This window comes from Schistocerca americana, chromosome 8 (genome assembly GCF_021461395.2).
Source record: "Schistocerca americana isolate TAMUIC-IGC-003095 chromosome 8, iqSchAmer2.1, whole genome shotgun sequence".
In the NCBI taxonomy this organism is placed as follows: domain Eukaryota; kingdom Metazoa; phylum Arthropoda; class Insecta; order Orthoptera; family Acrididae; genus Schistocerca; species Schistocerca americana.
This window is the reverse complement of record NC_060126.1, coordinates 472,369,089-472,392,184: the sequence shown is the minus strand read 5'-3', so window position 1 is coordinate 472,392,184 and position 23,096 is coordinate 472,369,089. Positions and strand designations below refer to the sequence as shown.

Here is a 23,096-nt window from a genome sequence, read left to right as displayed (position 1 = left end):
TCGTTAGACTACTCAGCACCCTCTTCCAAAACCGCAGTTTTTTTGTTGAATTTCAAGGACAACGCAGTCGCTGGAGAGCGCAGAAAAAGCTCATGCTTTGAAAGAGTGGAAAGAAACCTGACAACAGCACTTACAACACTGTCAAGCTACTACAATCGGAACCAACTGAGACCAAACCCTTCGAAAACACAAGTATGTGCCTTTCATTAAAGGAACAGGGAAGCTAATCGTGAGCTACATATTGCATGATCAGGCATCCAACTTCAGCATCATCACGCACCTACATACTTGGGAGTCACTCTCGATAGAACTCTGACATTCAAAACTCACTGCAAGAAGACCAAAAGAATCTCCGATCGAAACAACCTAATTCGCAAACTAGCGGGGACACTGTGGGGATCACATCCACAAACTATTCGCTGTTCTGCAATGGAACTGTGCTTTTCTACTGCTGAATATGCTTCTCCAGTCTGGTACAGATCATCTCATGCCAGACAAGTAGACATTGCTCTCAATGAAACCTGTGGGTTGATCGCAGGTTGCTTAAGACCTACCCCAACTGATAAGCTCTACTGCCTGGCTGGAATAGCGCCACCATGGATGCGCAGAACAGTGGCTGCCAACAAGGAGAGACTCAAAGTGGAACAGGACAGTGCCCATCCACTGCACGGACATAATCCACCACAGCAACGGCTCAGATCGCGAAAGAGCTTCCTGACAACTTCCGAGAAGCTCACCGTTTCACCAGAGAAGGCAAGGCTGGAGTTACGGAAGAAGTCGACGCCTCACCTGCAGACGCCAGAAGCTGAAGAACTATCACCTGGACACAACGAGAGCTGGCTGGTGTGGAAATCTTTAAACAAATTACGATCAGTAGTTAGACGATCCAGAGACAACCCGAAGAGATGGGGCTTCACAACAGAAGATACGTCCTGTGATTGTGGACAAGAACAAACCACAAGCCACATGCTCCAGTGCCTTTTGTGCCCTACATCCTGCACGAAGAGGGATATCCTGCACGAAGAGTGATCTCCTGCAAGCCACTCCAAGCGCCTTGGAGGTTGCAAAGTACTGGGCACATGTAATATAAATACAATTTGTATATACACTGCTGGCCACCGTAAATGCAACACCCTGAAGGAAGCATCCGAATCAAGTGAAATTTACACCATGAGTTTGCAGCGATGAGATATGCAACTGATTAGAATTTCAGCGCAGACGCACATCACGCGCGCCTGTGGCGCCACCTCATAGCGCCATTTAAGGCTTGGCGATTTCGACGAGTGTACGTTTGGCACGTGTGTTTACCTTGTGGTAGTTTCACAAGACGATCAGTTATGCCTCGTAGACAACAGCGAACATCTTTTGATCAAGTATCAGAGTTCGACAGAGGAAGGATAGTGGCTTACCGAGATTGTGGATTATCATACAGAGAAATCGCTAGTCGTGTTGGACGAAACCAAACAACTGTAATGCGGATATGTGACCGTTGGATGCAGGAGGGTACGACGGACCGACGTGGTCGATCGCATTCACCTCGGTGCACCACTGCACGTGCTGATAGGCAAATTGTGCGCATGGCAGTGACGGATCGCTCAGTGACATCCCGAACCATAGCACAGCACATTGCGTCTATAACGCATCATCCAGTGTCTGCGCGTACCATTCGACGCCGTTTACAGCAGAGTGGTCTGTCCGCAAGACATCCATTGCTTCGTCTACCATTGACGCAGAACCACAGACGTCTCCGTCGCCAATGGTGTGATGACAGACGGATGTGGACGGCAGAATGGAATGACGTTGTCTTTACTGACGAGGCACGCTTCTGTCTGCAGCACCACGATGGTCGGATTCGAGCGTGGAGACACCGTGGCGAGAGGATGCTGGACAGCTGCATTATGCACCGCCACACTGGTCTTGCACCGGGTAATATGGTATGGGGCGGTATTGGATATTACTCTCGCACGCCTCTAGTACGCATTGCCGGTACTTTAAATCGCCGGCGCTACATATCCGAGGTGCTGGAGCCAGTTGTCTTTCCTTGCCTTCAGGGCTCGGCCACAGCCATATTTCAACAGGATAATGCGCGACCACACGTGGCACGCATTGTTCAAAGGTTCTTCGTCAATAACCAGATTGAATTGCTTCCCTGGCCGGCTCGCTCTCCGGATCTTTAGACGATAGAAAACATGTGGTCCATGGTTGCTCAACGAGTGACCCAGATTACATCCCCAGCTGCCACACCAGATGATCTTTGGCAACGTGTGGAAGCTGCTTGGGCTGCTGTACCCCAGGAACACAGCCAACGTCTCTTTGACTCAATGCCGAGACGTGCGGCAGCGGTGATCTCCAACAATGGCGGCTACTCTGGCTACTGATTCTGGCAGGAACCACATGTCACAGCCGTCTGTAAACGTAATCATTTGATACTTGGTCAACGTGTTATCTACAAAATAAATTTTGTTGTGCTACCTCTTGTCTTTCTTGAATTTGTATGTTTCTGACTCGAGAATAATAATACAATTTGCTTGAATTGTCTAGCGACCCGAGAAAGTAGATTTTCTGGATACCCCATATTCGACGACTAGACAGGATTCAACACTTTTCAATTGAAATCGGGACTCAGCTGACCAGACCACGGTTTTCCAGTGTTCTACCGTCCTACCGGTATGGTTACGAGCCCAGGAGAGGCTCTGCAGGCGATGTCGTGATGTTGAAGTCATTCGCGTAGATCGTAGCCAAATTTCGCCGAACTGTCCTAACGGCTTCGTTCATTGTACGTCCCACACTGATTTCTGTGGTGATTTCACACAGCGGTGCTTGTCTGCTAGCACCGATGGCTCTACCGAAACGCCGCTGCTCTCTTTTGTGAAGTGAAGGCCGCCGGCCATGGTGAGAAGCACGTCCTGATATTTGGTTTTTCGGCACACTCTTGACGCTGTGGATCTCGGAATATTGAAATTCCTAACGATTTCCGAAGTGTAATGTCCCAGGCGTCTAGCTCCAACTACCATTCCGCGTTCTAAGTCTTAATTCCCGTCTTGCGGCCGTAGTCACACTGGAAAACTTTACATGAATCACCGGAGTACCAATGTCAGCTTCACCAATGCACTGCCGTTTTATATCTTGTGTACGCGATACCACCGCCATCTCAATGTGCATATCGCTATCCCGTAAGTTTCGCCACCCGAGTGTACGTAACCGGAAGTAGTGAAAACACATCGTACAGTAGTAAGCATTCAGTAACGGACACGTATCCGAAGAAAAACTATCGCGTGGTGTAGAAACGCGTCTCATCACCAGATAGTCAGAGGCGTGATTACTGTCGTGAATCTCCCTAAACGATCCTGTACCTGGAACTCAAATACTTGTATCTAAAATTATATTTACGCAGCTTAGATTCGAACAGAAGTGAAACGTGCACAATGCCAAAGCCTAGAAGTCTAGAATTCTACCGAAGTAAATGATGTGACGGGGCGCAAGAGTTTATCAACACTGTTTGTCAGCGGGACTGACAAGACAGGCAGCGTTCAACTTAAGCTGGTGGCTGAAGTCTGGAGCAGGGGCCTCCAAACTACGGCCAGCGGGCCGGAACCGGCCCGCGTTAGCTGACCGGACATCCCCGGTATCCGGCCCGCCAAATATTTGAGGTGGTGCCTATACTGCCAACAATTGAGTTTGGAGGCCTATAGCGACCAATACACCGCGACACTGCCGGAGCTCTATCTTTACAAAGCGGAAGGTCATGGTTAAACTTGTGGCTATTCACAATAAACAGACAGACCATTCTCCGTGCGATAGTGAAAAAAAAGGAACGGTTAACAGATTAGTTTGGCGAAAACATTTTAAGTAAAAAAATTATTTGCATTTTATTCTACTCACGAGTCTGGTGCAGGTGTTTCAAAAGGATAACACTTCGGCGACTAGCCGTAGTAATCAATCATTATGGAAGATGCTTCTTAAGCGAGGTTTCACTAAAACACTAACAAACTCGTGAGACAGTCGCAACAGAGACACAATCACGCAACAGAAGTATCAAATATATGCTCTAGCTCTGCTACTCGCTACAAGACTACATAACTAAACTTATTGTTGCGCCGCTTGAAATAACAATGCGTTGACATACTCTACCTCTGTTACGTCTTGCAGTAATAGTGTTGCTAACAATGATTTTGAGATTTCGTTAACTTTGCAGGGCGCTTTCCTGAAGAATGTGCAGTGACCCACTTTTTTGTCGGTGAAATTTGTCAGAATAAAATATGTCAGAATTTCTATCAGGTACGTCCACCAATCAAAATTATGTAATTAAATAAAAATCGTAGTTCGTTTCAGTGCTAGCTATTCCCACAGCCTTAGATTTTTGCGATTTCATCTTTCCTTTAGCCTTACATTACGGTGATCATGGTGTGCTAGGGTGCTTTAATCCCACTAGGCAGATCTTGGCTCTTATGACTTCGTGGAGGAATCAATGTGGCCCGCGGACTAAAAAGTTTGGAGACCCCTGGTCTAGAGCAAGAGACGACGGAGCGCTTTGCTGCATGAAGAGAATCGAGATGGGCACCAATGCATCGAAAGGAACTGTGGAATCGTTTGTAGGAAGCGGAGACACATGACTGGGGATGCAAATTGCTTTAACGTTCCGTACATGAGGCGATCGTCGAGAAACAAATTAAGAACAGTTTCAAATCAGTGGAAACACACGATGATAAACATCATTCATGTCTATCGACAACGAAAACAAATACTTTTACAGTGGTTTCTGATTTCTTTGGAAACCCTAAATTCAATGTCAGAGCACTGTTACAGCCAAAACCACAGCGAAACGATTAGTGGGAAAACACAAAAGGAATAAAAATCTCCGATAACACTTCATGTACCGCTGACAGAGCTTAGAGCACAAAGATACAGGAGGCGGGAGCATGCAGCCTGTTAATCCCGGTGTTATTGCTGTCTGGCTGAAGTCTGTACGCGCAACACCTGCGCAAACGCGCGACCGACTTCCATATCACGTAAGCCGCTGTCTGGTTCTCCTCAGAAGTCTTTATCACAACTGGGCTCGTTAATACTGTTGATAGGGTCAGAGGTCGCCTGCTTTGAGATAAAAGCAGTTACGACCGAACAAATATGAAGTACATAAATCTCACTACATTCGTGGGATTCAAAATTTCCAAGATACAAAGATTATAAAAAAAAGAACTCTAAATAAATTTGCCTCTGGCTAAAGGGAAGGTTTTTAATTTTTTTATTGCACTGTTTAATTCGGGACTTCTGTTACAGCCGTGCATAAACAAAACAGCAGTATTACTTAGACTGTGTTTTACAAGTCATTAGACCACTATTGGTCGTATTATCAAATAAACGTTCTTACGCTAAAGTCACACTGTGCATGAAATAACAATTACTCATTCTTGGGTATAACGAAAATACAATGCAGACAACATTGCAGTTAGGGCAACCAGAGAGATGGGTAATCACCTTGAGTGTTAATAAAGCTCTTCAGTTGTATTTCATCCTTTATTTTTAGGCCACTACCGGTTTCCAGGCACTAACAGCCGTATCTTAACGTGCAGATCTCCATAATAATAAATCGAGAAGGAATAAGAACCCTGCGATATCTACTGATACGATATTTTTTCTACAATCATTTTAAGATTTGTTTCAACTATTAAAAGCTTTTACATATAAATGTTAAAATATTTGTACACTTGTACTCACGTAATTTACCCATGTTAACTGTAGTCACAAATTTGACAACCAGTTTACATTTGCTTTAAATGTGAACATTTTAGGTTAGGCTTTACCGTGACTGCTATTGACATTAAATGAAACAGCGAGTTCACTGTTACCAGCAACTGCCTACACCCTTAAAAATGCACTCACTCACACACACACACACACACACACACACACACACACACACACACCTTAACACTTACCATAAATATTGACAGCCGCCGGAGTACAAGAGACTGACCTTATTTACAGATAATTCATCACACCAACAGCTTGTACCCCTTGTCAGCTTGAAACTATATGTACATCAACTACTGACACAAATTGTATACCTATCTGCATATTTTAAAGCATTAACCAATGTATTACCCCAACCTTTAGGCAGCTAATATATGTAACATGTAATCTCAAGACCCCTTGTCTTCTAAATGTTTGCTCTCATACAGTCACTCTATCCACCCTCTCTCTTCCTCTCCTTCTGCCTCTAGCCTCTCACATCTGTCTATTAATCCCAATCAAATATTATCATCTATGTATAATTTTAATGCTGTAACCAATATGATTATTGCACTTAAAGTCTGTAACATTTCACCTGATTGTTATTAACAAATATGAAATTTAGGCCATTTTAACGTTTCACCTGATTCTATAAACGACTACGAATGTTAAGCTGTTTTAATTTGTCAAAATCATATTTATATGGCACCTGAAGTACACACACACACATATATTTGACACCTCAAAACAAACACCTCCAAATCTTTTAAATAATTATTCTGCAATAATGTTGTTACGATGTATATTCTATGTACTTTGCGATTATGTCTTCTCTTCTGCTATATGAACCTTGCACTCAGCAGATTCCAGACGCCATATTTGTTTACAAATGTGACAGTATACATGTCGTGTGTTACGACAGCGAATAGGAACCTCTGACCACTGGAGGTACTCTATTTTACTTATTTTATGTTTACCATTAGATATCAGTTTAATTTTTGTCAGAAGAAATCCAAAACCATGTTCTGAAATAGTGTCTTGTTTCTCCACTTGGCAGTGCCACAAGTTCCTCAAAAAATCGTAACACAAGACACACACAAATGTCATACTAAATAATGTAAATCCACCGGATGATGGAGGTTTAAACCTTTGAAGCGCGTCGTGGAAAATAAATAAAACTGTGACTGTTAACAGTTTACATTTGAATTAAGAACAGTCTACTTAAGAATATGAACCAGTAATTATAAATTCATCTTACCAAGTTCTGGCATTACCAGTTGTGCAAGAGCTACGGCGTGTATTCTTTGCACCAAAATAAAAAGGTCATTAACTGTGCAAAAATTTTTTATTTCACGTAACAGGTTTCAACAGATTAATCTGTTGAAATTGATAAAGGTATGAGGTAAAGGTGAGGACTTTATTTTAATGGAAAGAGTAACACCGTTTTGCCTACTGTAATAAAACTGCTTATTGTGAGATAAAATTCACTAACCGCTTTTGAATAATATGAAGTGAGTGATTCCCAAGTTAAAGGTTCAAAACCCAGAAATCTTCTACCAAACAGCTATAGGACGATGTATAAACGTCAACATATGTGAACACTATGTGATTACTATGGTTATTACAAACTTCTTAAAAAGATAGGCAATGATAAACAATTATTCGTACTTTGTGTTTGTAATGAACGTTACGAAGATGGTTTTGCATGAATAGATCCATACATTATATTATCTTTGGTATCTGTTGTTGTAGGTGTATCTTTGTTCTTGTTTAGTATCAGTGTGGAGTACGAGTATAGAGAGTGAGTGGTGTACGTGTTGAGTTACCACGAAGGTTGAACTTTATTGTATTGTAAATTGGAGGTGGAGTAACTAAAAATGTATCTATTCCAGAATATAGACTCAACCATTGTTCATATCATTTGAGAAAATTGAGCCGAGCATCCCCTAGACCATGATATGAAGTTTCATTTCAGAATCTAGCATGGACATGGATTAAGAGCCTACAACTTTCGACAACAACGAACAACAGTAACAGATGAATACTATGAAGACTGATTAGTTAAATTCTACCGTTGCTACCTCTCTCTGCAGTGTATCACTAGCTCAGCCTGCAAAGTGCTGTGAAATTGTGACCATACGCCCAAATTTAGACTTGCTTTCAAGTTAACAAATCGACTTTGCGTTACAAGGGGGAGGTGACGTTTAGAATACAATGCAGCAACGTAATTAAAGGAAACTTAAATATGAACCACTACATCTGACGATGGGGTTGATAATCCTGCAATCGATGATACAATAAAAAAAGAACCAGCCTCGCCGTCAGAGGTTTTTTTTTATTTTTAATTTCAACTCATCACACGACTGCGTTCCACCTTCCATCAAAAAGGGAGGTTGAAGTATATTCAAACAATGGTTTATTTTCATAAAAGTTTTGGAGTTGCAGACGTGACAGTTTGTCAGAACACAATGTGATGCTAATATTTGTTTTTATTAAACATACTATGCATTTCAGTTCCCATGGCCACACTTCTGGTGTATCTATGTAGCTAAATTAATTTTCTTGCTCTTAAAGGTGTGATGCTTCACCATAGTTTATTCCTGTTATCAGAAATATATGATTTCTGATTACTTCGGAAATCGCGAAAAAGGAAATGAATGAAAATGAGAATATCTGAAAACAAATATCGTTACATAATTATTTTCCTATTAATCAGAAAGTTCACCAACAGAAAAAGGGATTGGCCAAGGCAGATCTGTTTCTCTGTCACTTATAAAATAGTTTTATGAAGAAGCTTAAAGATAAAATACACTACTGGAAATACGTGGATGACAAATTACTACTATATGGTAGTCTGCCAGTACCCCATTTCCTACCTTCCTGTGAGGACGGTACGTGAATCGCACTTGATTTCCCGCAAAAGGCAAAGGTCCGAGTTCGACTCTCGGACCAACGCACGGATTTAATCTGCCACGAAGTGGTTGAGTGAAAAATTCTTTCTAGAAGTGCCAAACTCTTTTTAAACAGCTATGTCGCAATTGCATTTTCCACGTCTAATAATCTGCCACATAATCTCACAGTATAGGAAGATATAACATAAATATTAGTAGTAGTTGGGTATACAAGGTTCAATTTCCTATCTGTCCCATTTACGAGGGGCGTTCAGTAATTAATGCAACAGTTTTTTCTCAGCAAATTTCGGTTGAAGCAATGTGGAACATGTCGTGGGACATCGTGGAATATCCCCTTTACAGCCCCAATAGTTCCGTGAAATTCCGATAGGTGGCGGAGCTGTATGTAATCTTCTAAATGACGTCTCTAACGCAGGTGCGTGCCAAGCAAATAGCGGCCATTCAGTTTTTTTTTGGTGGAAAACCAGAGCATCTCAGATGTTCATGGCCCTTCCGGAACGTCTACAGAGACCTGGTATTGAACAAAAGCACGATAACTCGTTGGGCGAGGCGTTTGTCACCACGGCAACAAGGTCACGCAAACCCGTCGTATCTGCCCGGCGCCGGCCGGGTACTCACAGCGGTGTCTACTGCATTGTCGGAACGAGTGGACACTCATTCGAGTTGATCGACCAATGATAAACAGAGACCTCACTGTACAATTGGATGTCTCTGTTGGTAGTACCGACACACTCGTCCAGTTGGGCTACCCAAAGATGTGTTCCTCCTCACCGCCTAATACAAGACTATAAAGATCAACGAAGGGCCATCTGTGCTGAATTGCTCCGAGGGAAGCAGAATGCGGATGACTGGGATGTTACTGCTGCAGCAATACGTTGGCTCCAACACTGACTAATAGTGTTACCATGCGGGCTATAAAGACCCTCCCAGTAAAGTAGCGTAACGCTGTCGCTTTGAATAGAGATTATGTTGAAAAATAGGGGTTTGTAGCAAAAACAGTGGGCAATAATATGATGTATTGGAAACTTGACTAAAACCAACTTGTTTTCAGAAAAGCTGCGTTGCGTTATTTATTGAACGCCCCCCGTACTGTGTAGGAGGAACAAGTAGAAGTTTCTAGACTTGGTATCAAGAGCATATGAGAGCCAGAATGAGATTTTCATTCTGCAGCGTAGTGTGCGCTGATATAAAACTTCCTGGCAGATTAAAACTGTGTGCCTGACCGAGACTCGAACTCGGGACCTCTGCCTTTCGCGGGCAAGTGCTCTACCAACTGAGCTACCCAAGCAAGACTCACGCCCCGTTCGCACAACTTTAATTCTGCCAGTATCTCATCTCCTGCCTTCCAAACTTTACAGAAGCCCTCCTGCGAACCTTGCAGAACTAGCACTCCTGAAAGAAAGGATATTGCGGAGACATGGCTTAGCCACAGCCTGGGGGATGTTTCCAGAATGAGATTTTCACTCTGCAGCGAAGTGTGCGCTGATATGAAAATTCCTGGCAGATTAAAACTGTGTGCCGGATCGAGACTCAAAGTCGTTTCATATCAGCGCACACTTCGCTGCAGAGTGAAAATCTCATTCTAGAAACATCCCCCAGGCTGTGGCTAAGCCATGTCTCCGCAATATCCTTTCTTTCAGGAGTGCTAGTTCTGCAAGGTTCGCAGGAGAGCTTCTGTAAAGTTTGCAAGTAGGAGACGAGATACTAGCAGAAGTAAAGCTTTGAGAACAGGGCTTCAGTCTTGCTTGGGTAGCTCAGTTGGTAGAGCAATAGCCCGCGAAAGGCAAAGGTCCCGACTTCGAGTCTCGGTCCAGCACACAGTTTTAATCTGCCAGGAAGTTTCAGCATATGAGAGCTTTCCGATCGAAGCATTTTCTAAAAACGGGTATTGCGCAACATGCTCAATACCAACCACCTGTTTAATGATATACAAAAGAACCTACCAGTTCTACACACCCGACACAATGGAAAGAACCTGTGTCTACAGGAATAAATGTAAATATCATCGAACTAAAAAAATAAATTAAAAATTAATCACTGCTAAATGAACAAGCACAATTTGTTAGCCACAACTTTTTCAGTAGTTTTAAACAATATTGTTAAAGTAATCACTGCTAACACTAAATACACTCCTGGAAATGGAAAAAGAACACATTGACACCGGTGTGTCAGACCCACCATACTTGCTCCGGACACTGCGAGAGGGCTGTACAAGCAATGATCACACGCACGGCACAGCGGACACACCAGGAACCGCGGGGTTGGCCGTCGAATGGCGCTAGCTGCGCAGCATTTGTGCACCACCGCAGTCAGTGTCAGCCAGTTTGCCGTGGCATACGGAGCTCCATCGCAGTCTTTAACACTGGTAGCATGCCGCGACAGCGTGGACGTGAACCGTCTGTGCAGTTGACGGACTTTGAGCGAGGGCGTATAGTGGGCATGCGGGAGGCCGGGTGGACGTACCGCCGAATTGCTCAACACGTGGGGCGTGAGGTCTCCACAGTACATCGATGTTGTCGCCAGTGGTCGGCGGAAGGTGCACGTGCCCGTCGACCTGCGACCGGACCGCAGCGACGCACGGATGCACGCCAAGACCGTAGGATCCTATGCAGTGCCGTAGGGGACCGCACCGCCACTTCCCAGCAAATTAGGGACACTGTTGCTCCTGGGGTATCGGCGAGGACCATTCGCAACCGTCTCCATGAAGCTGGGCTACGGTCCCGCACACCGTTAGGCCGTCTTCCGCTCACGCCCCAACATCGTGCAGCCCGCCTCCAGTGGTGTCGCGACAGGCGTGAATGGAGGGACGAATGGAGACGTGTCGTCTTCAGCGATGAGAGTCGCTTCTGCCTTGGTGCCAATGATGGTCGTATGCGTGTTTGGCGCCGTGCAGGTGAGCGCCACAATCAGGACTGCATACGACCGAGGCACACAGGGCCAACACCCGGCATCATGGTGTGGGGAGCGATCTCCTACACTGGCCGTACACCACTGGTGATCGTCGAGGGAACACTGAATAGTGCACGGTACATCCAAACCGTCATCGAACCCATCGTTCTACCATTCCTAGACCGGCAAGGGAACTTGCTGTTCCAACAGGACAATGCACGTCCGCATGTATCCCGTGCCACCCAACGTGCACTAGAAGGTGTAAGTCAACTACCCTGGCCAGCAAGATCTCCGGATCTGTCCCCCATTGAGCATGTTTGGGACTGGATGAAGCGTCGTCTCACGCGGTCTGCACGTCCAGCACGAACGCTGGTCCAACTGAGGCGCCAGGTGGAAATGGCATGGCAAGCCGTTCCACAGGACTACATCCAGCATCTCTACGATCGTCTCCATGGGAGAATAGCAGCCTGCATTGCTGCGAAAGGTGGATATACACTGTACTAGTGCCGACATTGTGCATGCTCTGTTGCCTGTGTGTATGTGCCTGTGGTTCTGTCAGTGTGATCATGTGATGTATCTGACCCCAAGAATGTGTCAATAAAGTTTCCCCTTCCTGGGACAATGAATTCACGGTGTTCTTATTTCAATTTCCAGGAGTGTACTTCTTCGCAGTGCCGCAAGCCGTGACGTTCTAACTAGAAATAAACTTTTGTACATCTTTGACACTGTAAATCAACATACATCTGTGATTAGCGCTTATTTTACAACAAAGCTATGAACTTTTTGTATCTATAGATAAACATATGCACCTTGAGCGAAGTAATGTTGCATAGTAGTACAGAATTATCAGCATTGAACACGGTAATAATCAGGACTGTTTCATTTAACTCATCTAGTAAGTTTTGCATGTTGTCATGAATTTTATTTTTATTCGTTTTCTGTTTCTCCGATTTCCAAATTCAACACACACGTTTCTAATACCTGAAACGCACTATTCTGCATTGTCTCGCTCAAGGACGAGAATACTCATGTAACTACCCACAGAGACCTGAAGATAGGCCCACCGTGTCAGAAATATATATTTTAGCACCGGTATTACGAAACAAAAATCTTAGTGACTGGAGACGACTTTCAATATACTTGCAGAATAATTTTTTATACCAGATGTGTAACTTATTTTAACATCAATAATGGTTAGGAAAAGAACCCGAATGAGGTAAGAGTTCAATAGGACACTTCGAATTCAGTAAACCTCGGTCCGTAACCACTGGCCGGATATGCACCGTTATGGAACTCTTCCGTAAAAAGGCAGCCATTAAGCGTATAGCGCACGGAAATGTGTTCATTTAAGTTAATAGCCCGAGGCAATACCTGTTATGCAAAACAGTGGAGTTACTGGTTGAATTAGCCTGGGTAACTGTGTAAGCTTAACAGTCAAAGCTGCACAAACCTCCAATTCCTCTCCACTCCTAATTAGGGCCTACGTTACTACCGATTTTTCTCCGATGCTTAATGAATTAAGATTGACTACAACGGAGGTACGGTAATGGCATTAAACTATTAAGATAAAACCAGCCCAAGGAATCATGAATACTTTTTAATTTTACTAATTCCTGTATTTCACATTTTTTTATTGTGGTAAGTACTTAACTATTTGCATGTCTTTATCTAGGCTTTTTAGCCTTCACGAACAGCTGTCTCCATTTAAATAGATATCACTGTGCCAGGAATAAACTGATAACATCCCTATGGAGACAAGGTGTAATCCAGAAAGCGCAGATGTTTTATCATCTTCACCGAATGCCCGTCATGTATTCTCAGACGTTTCTGCTGATATAAGTATCTCGTATCCGACGCCACTTGAAGGATCAAGGTAAAAATTCCTTGAGTTACATTCCAATGCTCAGTGCCTGCTGTCATGGTTCTGTTATGTGCGTATTGTTTCAGTATTTCTTGAAGCATTAAAAAGTCAGTAATAAAATCTAACTTATGCCGCAGTTCTTCTTACGAAGTTCAGTAAAAGTAGTTAGTAGTTGTCTTCCTTACCCGACATTGAAAACTATTCTGATTCGTCGAATTTGTCATCGATATCACCTTTCCTCACTACAGATATATTGTTAAGACTCTGTTTTAATTATTTAGGTTACATCAGAATAATTTGTGTTTGTTGCGTAGGCGTGCTGAAACTGCTTTGCTTGTTTACTCGTTATCATTTTTCTTCCACATTTTTAGGAGACGTTCCTCGTCGACGTAGACGAATGACCCACAGTTGCGCTTATCTAGGCAATATTTCAAAAGCTCGATACTCTGAAAAGATCGGAATGTTTTTCTATTTTTCAGACTGAACGATGTCCCTCTCTGAAGGATACTCTAGAGTTGTTGAAGAAAAAGAAAAAAAAAGAAAAAAGGAAACGATGATGAAGTGCTAAGGGCGCCTGGAGGGATCCAGTTGTCCTAGTTCCATTTGTAACTTACTTATATATCCACACAAATTATAAAAATATATGTATGTATCTGTTGATGTATGTTCCGAATCTCCTGCTAAACCACTGGATCTATTTCAGCCAAACTTTGTAACGTATCACTTACTGGCTGGAAAGGATCGCTTTTGGGGTAAGTACCAAACACCCGTCAAAGGGTTGTCGATGTGGGTGAAAATGCAGTGAGGCCCTCTACGTGAGAATACCCACACTTTAACTACCCAGTATTTCAGAATGAGAGCACTTAGCGTCTTGCAGCTAACGTCACACATAATTTCAAACCTGTACTAAACGTTTTATCGCTGATGAACCCCACAGAATGAAAGGAAAAAAGTTTGTCGCTTACTACGTTTTCGCTGTTCATACAGTAAAACTCAGCATGACGCATGATGATCTGATTTATCTCTTCTTTTCTACTAACTGGATCTGTAACATTTGGCAGACAGTACGCATATATGCCACTGAATGTATCAGAAACATTACATCGTTGTACGGCACTTATTTCAGGAGATATGACGTCAGATACTGACAAGGGAACCTCCCCATCGCACCCCCCTCAGATTTAGTTATAAGGTGGCACAGTGGATAGGCCTTGAAAAACTGAACACAGATCAATCGAGAAAACAGGAAGAAGTTGTATGGAACTATGAAAAAATAAGCAAAATACGCAAACTGAGTAGTCCACGCGCAAGATACGCAACATCAAGGATAGTGTCAGCGCAGGAGCGCCGTGGTCCCGCGGTTAGCGTGAGCAGCTGCCGAACGAGAGGTCCTCGGGTGAAGAACTTACTTTATTTTCGCAAAGTTATGATCTGTCCGTTCGTTCATTCATTGATGTCTCTGTTCACTGCAATAAGTTTAGTGTCTGTGCTTTGCGACCGCACCGCAAAACCGTGCGATTCGTAGACGAAAGGACGTGGCTCTCCAATGGGAACCGAAAACATTTGATCGCAAGGTCATAGGTCAACACATCTGATATATTCTATACGACACTAGTGACGGTATGTGCGTCACATGACAGGAATATGTTGTCGACCCACCTAACTTGTACACTTGGCGAATGGGTAAAAAGATTCTTCTACCTTGCCCGATTTAAGTTTTCTTGCAGATGTGATAATCACTCCCAAAAAGTGATGAAAATAAAAAATTAAACTTTTCACTCGAGGGAAGACTTGAACCAAGGACATCTCATTCCGCAGCTGCTCACGCTAACCACGGGACCACGGCGCTCCTGAATTCTCACTGTCCTTGATGTTTCATATCTTGCGAATAGACTACTCAGTTTGTATATTTTGCTTATTTTTTCATAGTTCCACACAACTTCTTCCTGTTTTCTCCATTGATCTGTGTTCAGGTTTTCAAGGCCTATCCACTGTGCCAACTTATAACTAAATCTGAGGGGCGTGCGATGGGGAGGTTCCCTTGTGAGATGCGTGAAAAAATGCCGCGTCATGCATGACATTTTAATTTATTATTTACTACTTAAGTGACGACACATTTCGCAGACAGTAGGCACATATAGCACAGGATGTACCTTCAAAATAATAATGTTGTACAGGGCATAGTCAGGAAATAGGATATCATCAACATTAAGCTACGTGGAAATAAAACTTTATGGCGGAATTCGCTGGACATACAGGTGAAATATTTGTACAAATACGCGTGAAATGCGTTAAATATGTGTGAAATATATTTGATATGTGCGAATGCGAGCAAAGCCACGAGTAAAAAGCTAATTCACAACCCAAGGAACAATTTCTATCAAGTTTGGTAGGTACACACGTTAGCTGTAAGCTGCAAATAAATACTGTAGGGGCAAGAACCACCAGCCTCCTACTGGGATGCGATAACATGAAGAGAGACGGAAGGACGAGGAGATGGGTGGACAGAGGGGAGGAAGGAGAAGATAGGCACAGATAGGAAAGGGGGAGGAGATGGATAGATAGAGGGAGCAAGGAGTAGGCTTCCAGACAGTGGGGTGGAGAGGATGTGGACAGAGGGTGGGTGTGGAGACAATGGACAAAGACAAGGAGGATGGGTAGCGTTAGGACGGAGGAGAAGTGGAGGGGAGAGAGAGAGAGAGAGAGAGAGAGAGAGGGGGGGGGGAGGTGACTAGGAGAAAGAGGGCATAGAGAGCAGGAAGATGAGAAGATAGAGGAGATGGACTATTAGAAGACTTTAATACCGGAGAAATGTCGGATTTGTCAGCTAGGTAAAAATTAAGTTCAGCACTGCAGTATTTAGCAGTTAAATGCCACACTTATTAGTAAATTAGTGAAACAAGAATACTAACGATTATGACAGTCTCTGGCTGACTTGAATTGAGTCTAAATGGCCAAGAACTGCAGGAAAGTTAATTTTTATATGGAAATGACACAGTTCTGCGTTCTACTGTGCAAAAGGTTTGACTACCGCAGAACCGCAACACTTTATAGTGCTTCACACATACAGCAATGTATAGTTGGAAGCTGTAATTGACGACGACGACCGTCATCCCTGTATAAATCATCTTTCAAATTTATTCCTCCGCCACTTGATTTTTCCATTCTCTACAACATCTTTTCTGTTGTCTCTTGTATGGAGGTTCCCACCATGGAGGTTGACACTTCTTTCAGCTATCGTTCATACCCTAATCATCACAAGCCCATACCGTTTTCAATGTCGATTTTCCCCATCTTTTGTGATGAAGGTGAGAGATTTCATTTCCTTCCTAATCTCTTTATTTGGTATCTCCTTGCGTCTTGATACTCCAGAAATCGTCTTAAAAAAATCATTTAGCACAGCTCGAGTCGTCGTCTATTTTTGTCATTTCTCAGGATTCCGCTCCTTATAAACACTTTTACATTAGATTCATTTAATCCTCTAAGTCTTTTCTTGATTGTTTTTGACAAAATGATGGAATTCAGCTTGTTAATTGCTTCTTGAAGTTTATTTTGTCTCCTGTCTTACTTCTTGTTTAATGCAATCCTTGTTTAAAATTAAGTTCCCAGATATTTACACTTCTGACATGCCTCGATTGTATTTCCAATGACGACAATGTCTTGTTAATTTCTTACAGTGAGATTTGTTAGTACAGCCTTCTTGTACGATTCTAAGATTTTCTTCGTCATGTTCTCTGGTAGCATGTTCATTTGCAGCCATGTTATTTTAGCACTGGCGTATAGTTTACGCCATAGATAAAGCCCATTTGTGTGTACATCCATTCCTCCACAGTTTTTCTTCCAGTCTTCGAGAAATTCGTTCAGATAATCCAGAATGAGATTTTCACTCTGCAGCGGAGTGTGCGCTGATATGAAACTTCCTGGCAGATTAAAACTGTGTGCCCGACCGAGACTCGAACTCGGGACCTTTGTCTCGGGAAAGGCAAAGGTCCCGAGTTCGAGTCTCGGTCGGGCACACAGTTTTAATCTGCAAGGAAGTTTCGTTCAGATAATATTTAAACATAGGAGGTGCTACACAGTACCCTTGTCTAAGACCTTGGTTGGTTTGGCATATTTGTTCTGGTATTTATTCTTGTCCCTGATCTCTTGTAAACTTTTTTACTGCAGCAACGTATATTGCAAGTAGGCTGTTTAGTTTTTTATGTTGGTAACGCCACGTAGCGCTCTCTATGAAAATCACTCACTGTGCTGTGTGCAGTCTGTGGCTCGTTGGCATATGTTGGAATATTCGCTAGTGTAGTGTTGGGCAGTTGGATGTGAACAGCACGTAGCGTTGGGCAGTTCGAGGTGAGCCGCCAGCAGTGGTGGATGTGGGGAGATAGATGCCAGAGTTTTTAGAGGTTGCTATAAGCGGACGATCTGGACATGTGTCCCCCAGAAAAAGGAAATTTGTAAAGATGAATGTCATGAATTGATAGATATATATATATATATGATGACTTTTGAACACTATTAAGGTAAATACATTGTTCTCTATCAAAATCTTTCATTTTCTAACAATGCCTATCAGCAGTTAGTGTCTTCAGTAGCTAAAATCTTTTATTTAGCTGACAATATTGGCACTCGTTGTATTGCAGTAGTTAGAGTAACGAAGATTTTTGTGAGGTAAGTGAATCATGAAAGGTATAGGTTGTTGTTAGTCAGGGCAACTCTTTTGTAGGTATTATTGAAAGTCAGATTGCTTTGCGCTAAGAATATTGTGTCAGTTTAGTGATGATCAGAATAAGTAGAGAGAGACATGTCTCAGTAAGTTGAGTTTTGCTCAGCTATTTGAAAATCAAATAACGTATAAGTTTATTAGCAAACTGATTCATACTTTTTAAAAGGGGAAGTAACATAGTTCATAATTTTTCTAAGGGGGCGGTTCAGTATGTATTGAGCTCTGGTCAAGATGTCGATAAATGGAGATGGACCGTAAGCTAGTTGTCATGATTTTCACTTGGTGAGAGGCGTGTGTGGATTGTGGCATTCATTCTGCAAGCTTTTGTAAGCCATGTTTTGCTATTTGATATTTATTATTAAGATGTCCGCCCCGGTAGCTGCGTGGTCAGCGCGACAGACTGTCAATCCAAAGGGCCCGGGTTCGATTGCCGGCTGGGTCGGAGATTTTCTCCGATCAGGGACTGGGTGTTGTGTTGTCCCAATCATCATCATTTCATCCCCATCGACGCGCAAGTCGCCGTAGTGGCGTCAAATCGAAAGACTTGCACCAGGTGAGCGGACTACCCGACGGGAGGCCCTAGTCACACGGCATTTCAATTTCATTAAGATCAGGCACTGTCAGTGCAGCCTCAGTAGACCAGGTCTGATAATGAACACGTGAGGCTTGAAAATACTTGCCGAATATAAATACTGAAATTGTTTACACATTCGTTAATAAACGCTTTAAAAAATTTAATAAAGCTGCTTGTTCCCTGTCAACAAAATGCTGAAACTGGAAAAAATAAATTGTCTAATAAAATGACTCCTCCTCCTCGACAGTCTCCCCCTACCTTCAACCCCACCAGTCTGCCCCGTTCTTCCTTGACATTTATCCAGTCGCAGGACTAGGTACTGCTCCCATTATTAGTCCAGCGAGACTCACCGGTCCTGGCCGTGAGGTGTGGCTGCTGCTTGAGCCAGTCCTTGATGTGCTGGATGTCTTTCTCCAGGCGGCGCGGGTCCTCCCCCAGCTCTTTGGCCGCCTCCTGAAGTTGCGGGCTCAGCGGCCGCAGGTTTGGACTCATCTGGAGACAAAAGTACAACAATTAAAACGCTTGAGACAAATTCACGAAATATGTACGCAAGAGCCGAAAAACAGACGTAAATGGCAACACTAACATTAGCGTGAGCACAGCGTTGTGTGATAGTGAAGCACAGACTGGGGGGGAAAACCAGAACCGATGACCGTCTTAACATTTGAGATGTGGTGCTACAGACGAATGTCGAAAATTGGGTTTATTGATAAGGTACAGAATGAGGTGGTTCTCTGCAGAATCGGTTAGGAAAGGGATATATGGGGAAAAAGCGACAAGAAGAAGGAATACAGTTGTAGGGTATCTGTCAAAACAACAGCGATTTCTATGGTACTAGAGGGTGCTGTAGAGGGTAAAAGGATAGAAACTGGAATACATCCAGCAAGTAATTGAGGACATAGGTTGTAATTGGTATTCGAAGATGAAAAGTTTGACACAGGAGAGTAATTTATGGCCGGCTACAGCAGACCTGTCAGAAGACTGACAAATCAAAAGAAAAAAACTTGTGGGTGTATGACAGGATCAGACAGAGAAGTTATTCCCAGGGGACACCTACTGCCAGCAGTTGTGAGGATATGGCATCAATCCACATTATTTCTGAATCAGGTTTTTAGGAGGGGGGGGGGCGGAAATCTGGTGCCACAGGGGTCACCTGGAACCCACCTCAGATGCATGGTTGGAACATGCAGTATGTGTTGCATGGGGACCAATAGAATGCTATCTTTCAGGCCTTCTTTCTGTCCCTCTTCTCCCCGTACGGTTTCGAAGTCTACAAGGGCTTTTCCGTCCCACTTTCAGGGACAGAGTAGGAAAGCGAAACACTATGATCACAACCTCTGGCAGCTCCAGCCAGTGGCTGGTATCTGGTAAGGGAGCATCCTGGAGGACCCTTTATGGTGAGGGATGCTGTAGGAGGATGCTGCTTCTGTAGCTGGGGTGTTGGTGATCGATGTCCCCAATGGGTGGGGAGCGAACACTCGATAAGTGGGTATGAGGGAAACAGTATGAGGAGGGTCCCCGTGTCGTCAAAGCAGCCCTGACGGTCTGACATGGATGGGATGAAGAGAAAGGGTATTGTCGCCATAGGGGATGGCGTTCCTGTAGCCCCAACAAACGTTATCATATGTGGAGGCGGCAGACTACCATAATATTTTTTGGCCTCTTAATACATGAGTCATTCTATATTTGTGTTCCTGAAACATCGCGCAGTGGAGTGAGCAGGGGAAATGACATTCCCTACACTCGATACAGACGAGTGTAGCGGGAGGAGTCAGGAGTGTCCCTGTGCAGCTGATGTCCACAATCCCTACAGACACGGTTGACGTTATGACGAGAAGGCGTAAGCCTGTATCTCACACATTTGAAGGGCTGCATGGGAGGGGCAACTACAGTCTCACATTGCATTGATATACCATCACTTTGACCTTTGGAAGCAACGAGTCTCCTTCAAAGGCCAAGATGAAGGCCCCAGTATCAATCCGATTGTCCTTTGGCCACCACTGAACGCGATGGGCGAAGTGCACAGCTCGTCACTCAAAACTGCAACTGAGTCATCGGTCTGTAAAAGGAGGTCACAGTGTGCCATACTGAGACATACGGGGGCTGAGAGTTACAGGAGGTCATAGAGACTGTCATAGGCCAGTAATGCCTGCAACTAAAGAGTGGATGCCATTTTAATCTAAACTGAACCACTTTCAATTTTTGAAGTTGCTGCTACTTCCCAAAACCATCCTCAAGATGTTGAACAAAGAATAACGGGTTTCTGAAGAAAAAAAAAAAAAGAATCCCTGTCAGACAGTAAGCCCTACACTTTTACCACAATGTAGTCAGGGAAGGAAACGCTGTTGGGTCATCTCTCTCCACATTGTATTAATCCTTTCCTTCAGAAGAGACTGCCGGTGCTGTACAGCCACCAGTGGAAGAAAGTCTGAGCCGCTTCTTTTGCAAGTTATCTGCCTTGGTGTCACCCCCTCAGAGCAGGACTTTCCCCATGGGCGCCACCCAGCCAGAGCAATAGCCGCATGGTCACTGAGCTGTTGCTCAGAGACCCCATGCCCCAGCTGCATGAGGTAGCCGCGTGGTCTAGGGCGCCTTGCCACGGTTTGCGCGGCTCCCCCCTGCCGGAGGTTCGAGACCTCCCTCTGGCATGGATGTGCGTGTTGTGCTTAGCGTAATTTAGTTTAAGTTAGAGTAAGTAGTGTCTAAGCCGAGGGGCTGATCCCCAGCAGTTTGGTCCCATAGGAACGTATCACCACCACCACCACCACGCAATTTTGGAGCCTCCACCAGTTTGATCAGTGCCTTGTCGACTCCTGGGTCCATGGCTTCGTGGGGGTCTGTGCCACATTCAAACTCTGCTATGAGCTCTTTCCAACTGAAATCGGGACTCATCTGATCGGGACACTGTTTCCCAGTCGTCTAGCGTACAACTGATATGGTTACGAGCCCAAGAGAAGCTCTGCAGGCGATGTCATACTCTCAGCAAAGGCATTCGCGAAGGTCGTGTCGTTACGCAGCCGATCAAAGCCAAATTTCGCCTAGCTGTCGTAACCGATACGTTCATTGTACGTCCCACATTGATTTCTGCGGTTATTTCACGCAGTACTACTTGTCTGTTAGCACTGACAATTCTACGCAAACGTCACTGCCTTCGGTAGTTAAGCGAAGGCCCTCGGCCACTGCGTTGTCCTTTGAGAGAGATAATGCGTGTAATTTGGTATTCTAGACACACTCTTGATACAGTGGATCTCGAGATATTGAATTCCCTCACGATTTCCGAAATGGAATGTCCTATGTTTCTAGATCCAACTACTATTCTGCGTTCAAAGCCTCTTAGTTCTAGGCCGCTATCACGCCGGGAACCTTTTCACATGAATCACAAATGACAGCTACGACAATGCACTGCCCTTTTATATCTTGTGTACGCGAATGTATATGTGAATATCGCAATCCCACGACTTGTCACCTCTGTGTATGGGAATGGGGAGGAACCTCAAATCATTAAATGGTTTTTTGAAAGTTACTGTGGCCATATCAATCTTTAGCACTGAAACGTGAACTTCAGTGCAGGATCCACGGAGTGTTATTGTTATTGCCTTGAGTTTCTTATTACTGATGCTCCTGTGTTTTATCCATTATGTAGAATGAAGTACGTTTAAGCGAAGTGCTCATTTGCTGTTCAATTCAGCTCTACCACTTCCCTGTCCCATCAGAAACATGTTGTCTCCTACTATACATAACTTGGAAATGATCTCGACGTTTCAAGTCAAAGGAATTCGATGTCATGCGAAGAGCTACCGGCACTCTTTCTTACTGCTCGCCACCCGCGAACGGAGCAAGAAAGAGGGACATAAATAATAGCAGCAGTACACGAAATACTTCGTGCCATAAGTCGGCTACCAGAGTGTAGGCGTGTGCGAGGGTGGGGAGTGGGGAGGACCGGGCGCGTTCGCGTAGCGGAAGCGGAAAATATGTTAGCGCTGAAGAGGTGCCCACTCTATGACAGTGCAATGTGTCTGGTCTCCATCAGCTGGACGGCACAGGAACTAAAAAACACGTTACTCGAACTCGGCCCGTACTCTTCCGCCGTTGCGTCACCGCCTCGTTAACTGAGGCACGAAAGCTTAGCGTTCTATCTGTATGCCTCGTCGCTTCAAACAGCACGCTAGCGGTTATCTCAAAGGCTCATTACGTGCGCCACGGCTTAACAGCATACGACTCTGCCAATGTCTCCATGACTCAGCTCTATCAAGCGCCTCAGTGTTGAACACTTCGATGTACATACTGATCGGGCCAATTATCCGAATTACGTGCAAGCAGAAAATGTATCTATTTTCAGCACTGGTCATAGTTACGACTTCCCTAGTTTCCATCTGAAGAAATCATTCCACAGGAGGAGGTTAATTTGTT

General features: G+C 44.1%; 1 protein-coding gene across 1 annotated transcript in view; it reads right to left on the bottom strand.

The window, feature by feature from the left end:
* Nucleotides 1-23,096, bottom strand: part of LOC124545146 (alpha-tocopherol transfer protein-like) — a 157,411-nt gene that overhangs the window by 70,681 nt on the left and 63,634 nt on the right. Inside the window, exon 2 of the mRNA XM_047123976.1 lies at nucleotides 19,037-19,178. Within this exon, the coding sequence (XP_046979932.1) occupies nucleotides 19,037-19,178 (142 nt within the window). The remainder of the gene's footprint in view (nucleotides 1-19,036; nucleotides 19,179-23,096) is intronic.